The sequence below is a fragment of the Wasmannia auropunctata genome, unplaced genomic scaffold (assembly GCF_000956235.1).
Source record: "Wasmannia auropunctata unplaced genomic scaffold, wasmannia.A_1.0 LD336095.1, whole genome shotgun sequence".
Lineage (NCBI taxonomy): Eukaryota > Metazoa > Arthropoda > Insecta > Hymenoptera > Formicidae > Wasmannia > Wasmannia auropunctata.
The window spans coordinates 1,911,888-1,928,526 of record NW_012026795.1 but is presented as its reverse complement, the minus strand read 5'-3'; the positions used below and the strand labels follow the sequence as shown (position 1 = coordinate 1,928,526).

The following is a 16,639-nucleotide window of genomic DNA, read 5'->3' as shown; positions in this document are numbered from 1 at the left end:
CAGTCGTTGGATTCATCGAGGCATCAGTTGTTGGTGTCGACGAAGTAGTTCCTGCACGTCTCGTGCAAAGCCGTGGAATCGCGAGATAGCTCACTGTGGACTCTTCTTGAATCCTCCTTTTTTTTTGTATTGAAAAATATTTTTTTACAAGCTCGCGCGAATTATTGAGCGTATTATCCGTGGCTAAATGTCATTTCGTGTTTGCAACCGGAAATTTTGATCGAATCGTCGACGTGGTGGGTGTCGGCGAATAACGAAGTGAGCCCCAGTGCCGGTCGAGAACGGGGTGAGAGTACTCGTAACGATGGACGCCGCCGCGTGGGGCAGAACGGGAGCATTCGGTATCGAATGAGGAAGCGTAGTCGCCGCGGACACCTGTAAACCGGGCGCCGAGCTCTCGCACTAATTTCGAGGCAAGATCTGCTTTGTCGTATCGACGAGAGCCGGCGATACGTTCGCGGAATGCATGCCAAAGCTCCGCGACGTACGCGCTAATTGATAAAATGATACCGCGTGCAAGATACCGTATATAGTCTTGGGTACGTTCCCGTATCAAACTAGTCGCGGCGTCAAAACTCCACAGACGCATTTCCTGTGAGATGAAAACTCGCGCCATTGTTGCTTCTCTGAGACGTGCGAGACAATGGAAAAATTGCTACCTGTGTCGATAGGCAGAAACCGCGGTAATGGCGTGCCATTTAATGCACTCCCTCGTGAATCCGATAAATAGGTCATCGTAACTGGACTTGTGATCAATGGCTGATCGGTTGTGTGGAATGGGTTGCTAATTAATTCGCGCATTTTTACAACGAAATAGAGAACACCTTTTATTAGTGTAATTCGGTGATGTTGCATGTGAAAATAAATGTGCGAGACGAATGACGAGTTATAATGCGCTCTCGCGTATTTTTAAAACACGAGACAATAGCAAGATTATTAATTTTTACTTTCTTATTTCAAGCATATTTATATTTCTTTGTTTTTTTAAATACAAATATTTTTTACGTATAGTAAAATATGACGTCAAATTTTTTTTCGATAATGCAAAATTATATAAGTTACAAAATCTTTACAGATTTTATTCAAATTCAATACGTTATATTGTGTATATAATTGAACTCTTCATATTTTCTCGTAATAATATTAACCCGTTAAGACTCCTACGCGCTTTTCTGTTTTAAATTCTTGTAACTCGAGTCCTAAACAAAACTTTTTAGATTGCAGTTAGTATTTAGAGGTAATAAGAGTTGCTCTTTCTGAAAATCTAGTCGACTATCAGGTGGGATGTCTGAAAAAAAAAAGATATAAAGGTAGAAAGTGAAGATAAAAAAGGAAGTGACCCTTGCCTTTTTATAAGTATTCAATTAATAAATAATTGTGTTTACTTTTTTAAATAAAATACATCGATATAATTATTATAGATTACTTAAATAATTATTATATAGATTTATTTTATTTAAAAAATGTAAAAAAATAGAAAAAATTATTCATTAGTAGAACATTTATCAGTAAAAAGACAGGTGTCACTTATTCTTTTTACCTACACTTTTAACTTTTATATCTTTTTTCTTAGGCATCTCATCTCATCACCGACTAGATTTTCGGAAAGAGTAACTTTTTTTACTTCTAAGTACCAATTGCGATCTAAAAATTTTGATTAGAATCCGAGTTATAAGATTTAAAACAAAAAAGTGCGTAGGAACTTTCTGGGACTTAATAGGTTAATAAATTATTCGATTACAAAGAGTTTTTTGGTCTAACTCGTAGAGATCAATTTATGAGCCTGCATATGTTTCAATTATATTAATAATTCTTTCGATCTCACCAAGAAAATGAAAAATTTACGATAACGGGGTTTGGCCAAACCGATCATTTCCAGTCGTGGCACGTTTTTCCAAGGGGAATACAAGAAATCTCTTCTTGCTGATAGTGAAATAGTAAATCAACCGCCCCGCTTGTAAATCACCTAAGTTTTCGATGCCCGTAACGACACTCGCAGCCATTACATATCGGAAAGAAGTATTGCAATAAATGACAGCAACATTCAAATGAGCGTCATTTCACTATCTTGCAGCAAATAGTATTTGAACTGCATAAATTTCGTGCATAATTTTAATTTGGAACTACAGTAAGAAAAAAATGTTGTAGATACTTTTATCAAAATTTTGTTTCTATATATAAGTCTCGAGAAAAAAAAATGTTTCTAAATTTAGTATTGAATTATTTTATTAAAAATTTCATTGAACATACAGTTATAGTGAATATTTTAAAATAAGGATAAAATTTAAAACTATTGTAGTTTTCAAATACTTTTTGCTTCAGCAATATATTAAGAAATCTAGGTGATATATATTTTATACTAAAATAATTTCATCTTGACGAGCTGTGACCAATTTTTAGTCTAACATAAATCTAAAATATTGAATAGTGCATGATTGTCTAAACAAGGAAAATTCAAGCTTATAACTAACGCATGATTAAAAAGCTATAATAAACATTAGTATTTGTCGATGAGTATTTCAGCACGCATTAACAACTGAAAGCAATCTCGCTGAATTCAGAAGATAACGTAAACGCATGCCGTGAAACGACGCCGCGCGCGATGGGAAGTGAGTGCGAGAGAGGGTTCGTTCACACGTACGAAATCATTATTTTCAGGATCCCCCGTGAGAATGCTCGAAACGTTGGGAAGCACCATCGCGCGAACGTAGCGCGTTCTCTCTGCGAACGATAAAACGCCGGCACCTCACAGCGATCGGGAATAACGCACAACCGAGGCGCGCGGAAGAACGCTTGGTTATGACGGCGAAGTCGGGGGGTGCGTTAGCGAGGGCATCGAGTATCGATTAGCGGACGATTCGCGCGGAATTGAACTCGACTCGTGACACCCTGCACGATGATGATAATCAGTGACGCAGCGGGTGACAAAGCGCTTCCGGGCGATACTCGCGGCGGTGACCGCTGCGTGTAGAAGTGAACACGCAAAATTGTGCAGTGCATCACGGTCACGACGGGGTACGTCGGGACCGGATAGATGAACATCGGCATGTCGGTGTCGCGCCTCGACCTGGGCCTGCAAAATTCATCTGCCATGGCGCACGAGGCAAGAGGTCTACCGCAGTTGCGAATAAAGTTTCATAATACGATCGCCGCCGGTCTCCAAATAGTCCTCTTGCTCACCGTCCTACCTCAAGGTAAGCTTGACCGAGAAAACGCACTTCCGATATTTTACGGTGAGATTGTACGCGACATTACTCGCGTTATGATTTTCTTTATCGCTCGTCTAAGCCATTTCAGAAACGAAAGGGCACGAACGATATTTCTTCGAACGACTTGAAGGTATTGACGAGAGAGGGAACCATGAAATCCTCAACGATTCGAATAAGGGAGGCCGTTACATTTATTGATTGAAAGATACGATATCGTAAGGATTAATATAACGTGGCATAAGTGTCTCGATTAAGTTACAGATACTGAGATATCAAAGTTATAGCAAACGTTAGTAACGATTATTAATGGCAAGATTTTTATGAAGTATATCTGTTCATTATTCGAATATTTATTGAATACAATATACTTAAATTTTCTAGTTTAAAATACCTTTCATTTTCTGGCAAGAGACATATATAAGACTAATTTAAAGCTGATTTATAGATCATGCGTTTGCTTTCTGAATGTCTTTACTAAATTACACAATTTTTTTCCATTTACGATAACCGTCGCGTTTTCTTATTACAAATTTTCAAATATTACTGACATAAAATCAATATTACTGATATGAAATCAAGATGTATATAAGTATAACATATTCTCGCCTATTAGTATTCAAGGACGCTTGCATTAAAGAGATTTCTGCACGCGGCGACTTCTATCAACTCGTGTCACTTCGTCCGACTATTCTGTCCTGATATAGAAGTCTGAAAATAACTTTAGACGAGTACATAATTTAACGAACGACACTCCCGCGTCTATATTATAACGTCGTCTTTGCCGCAGACGTTTCTAGTCGATCCACGTGTTAAATACAGTAAGAAGTCATCAATATCGGCGCTCATCGATAAAGCTAATCGTGTCAGATGTGTTATAATAGCTAGCAGAAAGTCATATTCAGGTTGATAGCAATAGTGACTTGCTAATTGCTGTCATATGCTAACCCAGGTACCTATAGCTTTATCTGGGCTTTAGATGCCTTCAAAATAACGACTGTATCCCCATATATCTCATTCGCTATGTATGCAGTTTACATACAGATATGTGTGGGTGGTATGCTGTTTATATGATTTATGCGTAACTGATTACGCTAAGAGTGACGCGCATACGCGTATAATAAATCGGTTCGTCAATCATAATTACGGATGACACGTTCGGTAACAGTGCAACGTATAATAGAATCACCGCAACCGCGGTGCGACCTGCCATCACGGCGCATCGGCGCCCGACCGCGACAAAACTGCATTTCGTTCGGTCAACGAAGTTTCGCAGCCGTGTACGACTCCGGGACTCGACCGGAATTAAATTCGCGTGATTTGAGAAACTCTCTCGGAAAAACATCGACATGTCGCGAGCAGCTATGGCGAAGTTTCGACATGGCCGCGATCCGCGGCGTTGGCTCCTCCTAGAACATTTTACGACGTTAATCCCTGCGGAAACAGGTTTTGACCGTTAGGAACTTGTTGCGATTTTCGGGAAAAGTTTTTTTGTCATATTGTCGAAATTGCTGCTGAAATCGTCAAAGAAGACCAAACGATAAAGCGATAACAAGAAGTTGTTGGAAAATTTCGACTCTAATTAACTCCGCACTCTTTCCCAAGCTTTCTTTATTTGATAAAATCTCTGTAGTTTTAAAATATTTGTATGTACAAATTACTTTTTTTACAATGAAAAAAGAAAAGAAAGAAAAATATATTTATATCTCTTTTAATAAGGTGTGACACATATTGTATTTTTGACATACATATATTACACTGGAATTTTTTTCTTTTCGGTGCGCGATTAAAGTACAACGAATACATTTAGAAAGTTAAGGGTGACTTCACTCGAGAAAATATGCGAAATCATAAGTTAGCGGGAATACCAAAGTTCCGCGATAAACATTCTGAAGCGAAATACCGTGCGACGATTGAACTCGCGTGATCGTTCAGCAACACTAAAGTTAAACCGTCGGATTTAAACTCGGAATTTATTGGTTCGTTGAAACGGAGCCACGGCATTAATATCTTTTCGCCGTCATCACTCATGTGTTAAAGGTCGCACGGCAAAGCGATAAAATTTTTTTGATCTAGACTCGAGACAATCCCTCAGTATTAAGTGCTTTGACAAATTTTTACAGATACACCTCCTCTATCTTTATTTTCTACATCCAAACTTTAATATATTCAAAATGTAAAATATTCCATCAATAACACATTATCCATCGAATGTCATATAGGTTATATCATTAACTAATTTTTGTGAATTAAGTCGAATAGAAAAGGAATTATAATATGTATTGCGATCAAATAACTCAATTATCTCGCTTTTCTACTTTTGCTTTTATCCTTCTATATTAAATAATCATAAAATTTCTTCCACACGTTTTTCGTTACCAATATGCTGTGATCTTTACTGATCGATCATCGCTTCACTCGTCTTCGTTGCGTTGTGTCAGTCGTAAATCAATCAGTGCAGTAAGTGGAGAACGATGGGCAGCTTCTCCTTTCTTCCTCGACTTCCTCGGCCGCGCGCGTGCGCGCGCGCGCGTCCCGAGTTTAATTTCGATTCAGAATCTGTTAGCTTTAGCCTGACGCGCTGATGTAAAATTCATGGTCGTGTTTTTGAATGAATCTGGTCCGCGACATATCTATTTTCGATGGCGCAGCACATTTCTTCCGAGCGAGTCCGAGATTACGCGGCTTGCAGTAATAAGTCATTCGATTTATTGCCGGCCTCGTGCGAAATATTTTCTCGAAAGGACTAGATTTCAAGCCTCCGGACCTTTCCTCCGTCCTCGGTCTCCTCCCCCATCGCACTGATCGCCTACCGATCGTGAGTTATTCCCGGTCGAACGGAAAAAGCCTTCCTACGAAACTACTGCGGGCACTGCGTATTTTTCTACGTTACGTTTTACGATAGCTGTTTCTCAATTACCGAAGTACTGAGCAGCTTTCTGAGAGCTGCTCTCGCAAAGAGGTCGGTCTTTAAAATAGAACACCGCGTTTCTTAACGAGCAACACACCACTTTATGTATAACAGAATCACATGTATGATTCTTTTTCTTAGCTTTATTACGTTGCAATTAGTTGCTGAACAAAAAGTTTTTCAACGCCAAAATTTAAAATATTTATTCTTTGATTATAGGATAGATGTTAATTACTACTGATTTTAAGCTTTTAATTTATTATTTTTGCATTGCACACACAATTGTCGATTTATAATTTGAAGTGCTTTATTTACGATCGAAAAATACAATTTCACACGTGTGTTGTGTTGCGTGTGTGTACATTCCCTATGTACCACGCACGTGGCTTTGAAGAGCAATAAAGCATTAACATCGTTTAAACGTTCGATCGATAGTAAAGTCGACAGTCTGTCAACTTTAACATCGATCGATTGACTATCAGGCTAGACCAGTGAAGTACCTGTCAGTGACGTGATGCGCATGAGTTTGATCAAATGTGAATTTCTGATAGATGTTATTGCGTTAAGAATGATATTAAAATGGTAGATACCTTCGTGCTTTCGTGTTATCAGCGAAACACGATGTAGGTTAAATCTTTATATTTTTTTCAAATAAAGACGAAATTATCCAGATGGTACGCATGTTCAAAATCATCCAGGGATGTAAAACGTCTTAAAGATATCATTAAGACGTCTTTTAATCTATTTATCTAGTTTTGTTTCAACAATTATATGTATTTAGTTAGAACAAAATACATCATTTTCAATCAATATTATTTGTGAGTGTCAAGTTTGTATCAGATTACGTATTGGAGATTGAGGCTTCAGAAATTGAAGATTCGACCAGTAATCAGATAATTTTAATTTTATTCCGTTTCGTTCCGTTTGGTTAAATTCTAATCTCCAATTCACAGCCTATCAATCTTCAACGTATATAGTCTCTGATGCGGGCTTTCAATATACACAAAGAACTTTTCATAACCGATTTTTCTTCGCATAACTTTTCATATATGACCGATTCTTCGTAGGCACTTGGGATACATATATCATTTTCTGTCCTTACGAAATATTTTTTCGGAAATAGTCAATACGTCGAAAAAGCAGCAGCTTTGACTCGCCTATCTCTTCCTCCCCCCCCCGCATTTGAAATACAAAATACTCGCTCGCTTCGCAGTAATCAGTTTTGAAGTTCCGACGAAGTAATCTGCGATCGATGCCCCAGAAAGGCATCGCGGATGGAAAAACGTCGAAGAGAGGGCGGAAGTCAGTCTTCGTTAAAATTTCAGAATGTTCCGTCGGGGATTACGCTTGCAGCGTGTTCGTTTAACGCGTCGACTCCCGGCGTTTTACTGTCACTGGTTGAGCACCACGGCTGTCGGATATCGAGATTTTTACATTGCGCGTATGGCGCCGCAATGGAGCAGAGACGTCTATAACGTTGATATCGATTCTCGAACTTGCAACCGCGCTATTTCTCGTACGCGCGAGCATGCATGAGTATTAATCGAAGGAAGTACTTTCGTCGCGTGATTTACCTTCCCTTTTTTTTCGGGATTTATTTTTGAATCGACTAAACGGTATCTTTCATATGCGTTTACGAGGCGGAATCGGCATGAATCCATGACGATGACAGCTATTGAAATTACATTACAATTGATGTTGAAATTGCATTAATTCTGCGCCAGAATTTAATTCGGTCATTCGATCTGCGAGATTTTCACGCGTATCGCTGTATTGATCCATCTGATAATTAGAATCCGATCGTTGTGTTTTATGACGATTGTAATGTGGTGTACGACAAGGTAGTCGAGCGTTTCATATATGACTGCTAATGCTCTCATTGTGAACGGAATAAAAAACTGTAATTTTACTCGAAGCGATAAATTGTACGAGCTGCTGCGATTTGATGTTACAGAGATAAAGAAAATGGTATTGTACGGTATTATTGTTTCGCGCACGATAACATCGTTCGGATAAACGTGGATTTGTGAAACGTGGAAAACATTTTACAAATAGGCGTAGATATATCGTAAGGCCTTAAAACTATTATTAATAAAATCCGGTTACAAAATTTTTTTAACGTATAAACATTGTTTATTGCACAATTAGATAAAAAGTTTATAAAATTATATGTAGTACATAAATCATACATATAAATAAAATAAATTGCACAATTTAATTATAATCATACTGATTAATATACTGATATATATGTATATATATACATTTTACACAAGAAATTATATATATATATATATATATATATATATATATATGTATATGTATATATAATATTTTTTGTATAAATTTTTACATTATTTTTTGTTCAACTTTTACATTAGTTTATTAAGTATTTAACGTAATATCTGCAGCAATGGTTTTCTATTTAACACGAGTCTTTTATCGCAGAGAAACAAATTAGGTCACATGTTATCTACAGAGATTCGCATGATAACCGTCGCATGCAAAAATACACATGTTTATTCGTATAGTCCATTAGTATATTATAAATTAGCTGAGTTCGTAAAAGTTAATGTTTGTGTCCGTATACGTTTCTATAAAACAGTGGTTGCTGAGTTGATTCAATGTTCGTTTGATCATGATATCTGAAACATGAGCGAAATCGTGTAATATAATATTAATATTAATACATGCAATGGAAATTAATTCTCCTGTTACGACTCTTAATTGATATTTATTCCTTATCATATTAAAATAAAATTGGCAAAAAGGAATATTTTATCGACGAGACGACATGAGTAGAATTATGATCTGTACGCATACACAATAAATCTGTAAAGTTTCTTTTTATTCCAAGTTTCATCTGTTATATTAGATTATTTCTATCAGACGTTTATTTCTTTTAGACAAATACGGTAGTTGGAAGTTATAGAGTACATCAGTAAATTCTACTGTTTTCACAAGACGGCCAATTGCCGAAGCTTGCAAAACTCAACGATGGCTACCCCGAGAGACCATATCGCGGCGCCAATTCGTTACGAATTAACTTCTCACGAACGATACATTATCTCGAAAGTGCACGTAAATTCGCCCGCCGAAAGTTGCGACTGCGGTCCCGAGAGTAAGAGACTGATCGCCCACGAGGATCCCCGAAATGATTTATAATCCGTCATAAAAGCAGAAACTCCCGGGAGACGCGGTTAGAGAACGCCGCAGCATCTTCATCATTTCGGTCGGGTTGCGATGGGGTGCGGAGGGACGTATGTGGCACGGATTTTCGTACAAACCCGTACAAGACCGCGGTCCCGTGCACCGATCCGTTTTATTTAAATCACGGCTATCCATAACGTCGAAATTCACTTCGGCCCTTTTAATGGTGATTTATATACGCTCGTCTGGTCAGCCCGCTTTTCGCAATTTCGTCTAGTACCGCGTCAGGGATTGTCCGGGCAGGATAATCGAGTGTGCGCTGCCGCTGTATCACATGCCCACCGATATATACGAGCCTTCACGTAAGTGACGCTTGAATAATTAATAAGACGCGCTCCTCGGGGATGCATTGATAATTAATTAAGGCAAACAGCCTCGTGATTGCGATTTCGCGTGGTACGCGTGCATCGATTTCACACAGTGCTTCACGTGTCGGATGCGCCTATAACGACAAGCGACGAAATACATATTTACGGTCTCGCGAGAAGTTCGCGAGCCCTTGTGATAGTACGATGCCACGAGTGGAGTACGAAACAAATCATATCTTCTCCGCTGCACGGAGCGCGGGGCATGCGGGCGCTGGCAGAGTCCACGAAACTTTTTGAGCAGAGATCTCTCCGCGAGCGGTTTACCGTATTTACCGAGAGCTAAGCGCGCGAAGTAAATATGCAGCAGCAGCAGCGACGAGAGAGGTCCAGCAGGTCCTTCGCACGACGAAATATCGTCCTGTCTCCAGAATGAATATACGAGCGATTGGAGCGTGGAACGCGCGATCGCGCAATCGGCGTCGAACTTTCCCGTACACGCCGAACGTAAGAAGTTAAAGTTTATTCGCGACATTCGCGACAGAGTCGATCTCCGACAGAGATGAAAATTGCGTTTTTCTCTTTACGAGGAATCCCTCGTCGTTATCAGGCATCAAATTTCAAGGGTAACTACAGCACCGGACGTGCGAAAATCTGAATATCCTTTGTGACCTAGATAAATTTGACTTTTCAAAGCGCGGTGCGGCTCGACACTGTTTCGCACCCTATGATGATGAATGAAACATTTTGTTGTAGCCTAAGTGGATTCCGCGAGATTGTATTAGAATTTCTCGGCAATATTGGGGAGGTACCTCCAGTAGGTTAGATACGATTCCAGGAGATGTAAAGTCTTATATATATGCTTCTTGATATGCGAATTTCTCCCGCGAGAAATGCAAATGTTTTCCGGTATGGATTATTTTGAGCATCGTTGACGGGATGGTCCCGAAAATTGAACTGTTGTTTCCCCATTGACGTTGTATGGCGCAGGATGATTGGACCTAAAATTTCTTATGCGTATATTTAATTTGTATAAATGTGTATCTCGTGAGAATTTAGATTACAATCTCTCTCCTCCTCATTTGTCACGAGAGAACGCTTGTCGCCGCCTACTGTCGCGTTGCTAGTATTGCAGAAACTATTTGTACTTAATCTCCGTTTATATCGTTCAAAACGAGCTTTCTGAACTTGACAGGTCATAGAAATCAGTAGTCGGTTATATCGAAAACAATCCGCCTGGCGGATGTCCCGCGAGTAAATTGTTGCTTTGAAGTACCGACATAGCGAACCACGCTATCAGTCGCTTGCATTTCCATTAAGCTGCAAGCAGCCGAATGTACATCTCGGGCTTTAGATTCTGAATGATCAAAGTGGCATAGCCAATCTCATGTAAATGTGAAAGTAATCGAAGCCGGGACGCTCTGCAGCGTAGATAATATACGTATATATATGAATCTAGCTATCGATATTAGCTCGATTTCTGCAGAAGGAGTCAATGTGACATGAACGTGGAACCGGATCACGCTTGGTCGTGCGATATCGATATATCATAATCGTTCATAGCTGCAGGTACACCTGCCGCGTCGAATTTCCGCCGTGGACCTCGTTTCGATCTATCTTTCTCTCTTAGCATGTCCCTTCTTTGAATCAAGCATAAAGTTAAAGGAGGCGAATGACTACAGGGCGATGAGTTTTTTTATGCAATAATTTCTTTAATTTAAAATATTTGTATTGCATTTTTCTTGCATTGGAATGAAAGTATTGTAAAAGACACACAATTAATCACAAGAGAAAAACTTAACGAAAATATGTTGAAATTCAAAGGGATAAATTATCTCTTTGTTTATCAAATAAGCGAGCTATATTTATTAATTAATTTGTATTAAAATTGTTTTATAAATGTTTGTTATTATTATTATGGTATTATTTTTTTATTTCTATTAATTTTTTAAATGATTATACATATAAATGTATTTTATATTATTATTTCCTGATACATTAGATATTTTATCGAAATAAACGCTTTCTTCAGTTATAAAAAATTAAAATTTTAATTCATAGCCTCTTATTTTTACTACATAAATGTTGGCATCATTATTATTTTTCTGTTTATTTCACCGCGTTAATTAACAATTTCTTGTGTTCGACTGTGTGAGAATACTTTCCCAAAGCGGTCATAAATTCTCTGCTCTTCCCTTATCCTGACACGAGCTTATGCAAGATTTAAGAAGAACGAGCAGGAGGGGCGCCTCACGAGATCGAAGTCGACAGGGGCCAACTGAGAGAGATCTCTTTTATAATTAGGCCCACGGGCGACGCGTTGCCCCACTAATTACCTGTCCAACAATCCCCGGCGAATGAGTAAGTGGCTCCTGCCTCGAGACTAGTCGCCCTTGTTGTCGCGGAGCTTATTCAATTACGAACAACCATCTAAAACGAATGAACTCCCGCATACACCTTGACACTTTTTGGTGTGACGTATCAAATCGTGCAGTCCTATATGACATGATCATTTGCTTTATACAATAATAAATTTAATTTAACTATGTAGAAAATAATTTTCGGAGACAACTATACGAGAAATATATAGTATATGTTGTTAAAGTGATATAAGATAGTAAAGTATAATAATAAATATAAGAACACTTCTATTGTTCTTTTGAAGTATATTAATTTACAATTATTAAATTATCAATTTAGTAAACATTTATTTGGTTCTTTTGTATACAAATATTATTACTTATATTTTATTCACATTATTCTAGCACATATTTTGATTGATTAAGTAATTCACTCAAAGTTTACATTATTATGGGATCTATTTAGGTAGTAGACTTAATTAATTAATTATACGAAAAAATCCTTTTTAAAGGAAGCTGTTTGGTTCGAATTTATCTGGTGGAAACCTACCACGGCAGAAACGAGACTGTTTGCGCGGAATTGTTTACGCAGTTGGGAGCGAAAATTTCCCATAGTCTGATTTGCGAGTGCAGTCTTGCGTGAATGACGATGGCACACAGGTAGCTTTTGACTCATCTGCCAGTCCTCGTTATCGCAACGTAATCTTCGTCGCCACGTGAATAATTAAACGGTCAGAGTTATCGTCGTGCGACCCCATTTAGCCATATACTTTGAAAAATCTTCTCGCGCAAGTTCTTGGACATTGTTTTTTTATGGGTTCAATTTCCAACTCGCTGCAGATAAAATATTAATGTTTCTGAGACATCCGATAACAAGCAACTTTTATAGAGATAAATAAGGAAGCAAGTGTAGATCGTATCTGGCGTATATATTTACGCCCGTTGTTACTTTGAGCGTATACAGTAGTACGAACCAGCCGCCAGGCCGGCGAGCCAACAAGTAGTTATGGTCTCCATCTTTTTGCGAGCGTGAGACAAGGTCGTTACGGTAACCCGCTACGACTCAGACCCGCGACATTAGGCGAGGAGTGCATTGTTTAAGACGCGTCGTTAGTGTAATTTACGCCAAAAAAGCATATTGTGTAGTTTCGCCGTATATTAGACTTTCAACAAAAATTGTAGACCAGAATAATTAAGCGTACCGCATTGTTGCGTTAGAGTTAGCGGGTGCTTTGTCACGGTCAGGGTTAAAATTTCAAATTTACGTCCGTTTCGGACAGCTGCTTTATGAGAGTAAACATTCTCCATCCCTGTCGCCACGCGTGTAATTCGCGAGTCAGCTAAAAAGAAATCTTCATGTTGCATTATTTATGCTATTCTTTTTTTATTCTTAAATTCGAACTGATGGAGCGTGGCACGCGCATATAATTCTTTTGTTTCTCTTGCGAAAGACCCTTTAAATCCGGCTAATCTATAAGACGGAGTGTAGACAGGTATACGCAGAGATATGGTTTTATATAGCTTGGGGTAGATGTGTAGCGCGTGTAAGGTAAATTGCCTCCTGCCTGCCTCGGAGTATTACGGATAAGCAACAGCTGTCGTGTGATACCGCCGAAGTTACCCGGCTTTCTCCATGAGTTTGCAATCGGGTATCCGAAAAATAAAGGCTAATATGGTACAGGTATCGTACACGGGACAGGATAATATAGAGCGGCTTATGAAGATGCCGGATATATTGCTAGGATTATACGGCAGCCTCTAGCCGTCTAGCGTTGTACCACGCGAGCGCTATGCGATGGGAAAGCGCAAGCGGCGGTTGACAGGAAGAAGACGTCATTTTCGACTTTACTGCAAATTGTCCCTAGTCTATTCCGCGCAATTTACTTTATCGGCATTTAGCTCGGTTTCTATAATGGGTCAACGGCAATCGAAAGAGATGAGACAGAGTAGATTGTTTATGAAGACTACAAGTACAATATTAATTCAGCGTAACAATAAAGATTCATTATAATTGGGAGAATTAAATCTGTTAGATCTGAATTATGAAATATATAGACACAAAGAATTTTTGAATTATTAATAATAATTGAAATGTATTTATTCGCATTTTGTATTAGAGTGGTCATTTAATATTAAATAATGCGATGTATTTTATAAATAAGAAAAAAAATGTAATCTTTTGTGCAAATTTTGATATGTAACTATTTTATTATTATTGCGCATTTATTAATGAGTAAACCATAGGTACGCGGCTAATATATTTCGCGCGCCCTCGGTGGAACAAACATGGTTATTATACGTGTGCAATGCGGCAATCAATGCGCTAATTAATTAAACACTCGATACCGCGTAATTAACGCAGCGATAACAATGAATTCCCCGGCCACGAGCCGCAAGACGCCATCATAGTTATCTCAACATTATTGAGTCCACGTCTTCGAGGATCGGTATTATCCACCGTTAGTTTCTGCTAGTTGGGCAACGTTGTCGGGGGGCGACAAGACGTTGAAATCGATATACGAGCACATTGAAAACCGTCGGTAGAGTGTTTATCTGGTAAGCCCTTGTGATTCGAGCAACCGAGGCTACCTCGATATCTACGGTCTCTTAAACGTCGATGTGCATATACCGGTTGACCCAATAAGGACAGAAACACCCACCCCCAATGCCAGACGCCCACAATGCTCTATCTAGCCACGTCTTCTCCTAGTTGTCAGTGGAAAACGCGCTGAAGAGGATTAAATAGACAGATCGAATCTTGGAGGAGATCTTGAAAGCTCTAGAAGGAATTTCGAACGTGTCCAACTAAAGTTCTATTGATGAAATTATTTTGGGAAATATCGTAATTGTTTATTGCACACAGTATTTGTCCGTGTTGGGCAAGGTCTATTATTGTCTCATTTTCTATATCTCATTTTCTAGCATGCTTAATTAAATTAAATTAGTATACATGAAATAACAATAATCTTTCGCATAAAAACAACAAATAGAGCCTGTAATATTCCTTGTCTGTGTGCACATAAATGCAAAGATTTATGTCCAAACGCAGATGCGTTCCAGGTTTGTCTATAGCTAAACTCGACAAAACGTAAAATGGAAAAAACGTTCCGTTTATTACTTCATCGTCGAACTCACGACGCGGTGACGGTTTCGCAATCTCCGCCAACGCGCGCATTCCTCGACGAGATAGCGACCCGCACTGCCGGATCGTAACCCGTGTTGGCCGTAAAGCCGCTCGAAGTGCGGCAGTCCACTCACCCTAACGAAACAGAAACAACATCTCTCGGCGGGTCGCCGCGGGCATTACGAGCGCAACGTCGCATGCATCGGCGATTACCACCCGACGATGCTGTCTGAATCGCAGCGACGATAGCGGGCGGTGGACTTGTGGAGGGCAAAGCGGAGAGTAGGAAAGAGGGCGGTCGACGGAATGTAGAGCAGTGTGTCAGAACGACACCCTTCAGAGAGCCGCTCTCCAGAGCCGCTTGGCCCTCAACACTTTCCATCTCCCTTCACAAAGCGTCGAGACCACCCTTCGACGACGAGGACAACGACTACGACGGACGAACTACTCGACGACGATCCTGCGCCCTTCTGCTCCGCGTCTCTCGCACCACCCTCCCCTCCGCTCTCTCTTTCTCTTTCTCTCCCTCAGTCCCTTCCCGTTACCTACCTACCCGCCTACAATCCCTCATCCTACCCTTGCCATACCTAGAACCTACAACCTACACCATTACACGCAGCCTATCCAACGGCTCACTTTCTCGCTTCTCTCACTCTCTTGGTCCCCTTACTCTTCCCATTTCTCTCTTCTCATCTCTCACCCTCCGACTCGACAGCCTCTTTCTTGCCCGTCCTCTCCTCCGCTACCGCATCTGCAACCATATATACATCTCTCTCTCTTACTCTCTCTCCTTCTCTTCGCTCTTTCTCTTTCTCTCTTGGTCTCTCGCTTCATCGCGCGTTCTCTTGCCGGCCGTCCATCCTCTTACCCTCGTGCTCACCGGTATTGCCTCCCGCCCTCTCACCCTTACACCATCGTTCTCTTCTGGCTCGCCGTCGTCTAACCCGCGCATTGATTTTACCCTGCCCACCGCCTAGGCCGTAGGTCCTTTTCCTAGGTAGGTAAACACTCGGCACAGCCGGGCGACGCGCGTTTTGCACCCGCGCAAACGGATGCCGCTCATTAACCGACCTCCATTCTGCAACCCCATCGGGACGATATGCTGACAATTTAACGATCAGCTGACATGGATTTTCTTTAGCTGGATACTATATTGTTTACCGTCAGCTTTTTACTAGAGAATATGAATATTTTTTTTCTTTTTATCTATTAACTCTAATACTCTCTATACTTGCAAATAATTGTAATAACATTCTGCATAAATTTTTTAATTTGTTTTCAGATTATATATATCTTTGTAAATTTTAAATCGTGAGAAAATAGTAAATAAATATTTCCATTTTTTTAAATAAATATTAAATTTAAGTATTCTCAAAGATATATATATATATATATATATATATATATACACACATATATAATTATAATATTTATTATATTTACAAAGATATAATTTTATTTGGAAATATAAAAAATATTTTGCATACGTGATGAATCACTCACTTGAATTTTAAGCAATTCAG

At 39.4% G+C, this 16,639-nt stretch overlaps 1 protein-coding gene across 4 annotated transcripts in view; it reads left to right on the top strand.

The window, feature by feature from the left end:
• Positions 1–2,248: 2,248 nt before the first annotated feature.
• The window catches only part of LOC105462690 (neuronal acetylcholine receptor subunit alpha-7), a 213,285-nt gene continuing 198,894 nt past the window's right edge, over positions 2,249–16,639 (top strand). For all 4 annotated transcript variants that reach the window (XM_011709490.1, XM_011709489.1, XM_011709488.1 and 1 more), the window contains exon 1: positions 2,249–3,194. In XM_011709490.1, the coding sequence (XP_011707792.1) occupies positions 3,035–3,194 (160 nt within the window). In that variant the 5' untranslated portion in view covers positions 2,249–3,034. The remainder of the gene's footprint in view (positions 3,195–16,639) is intronic.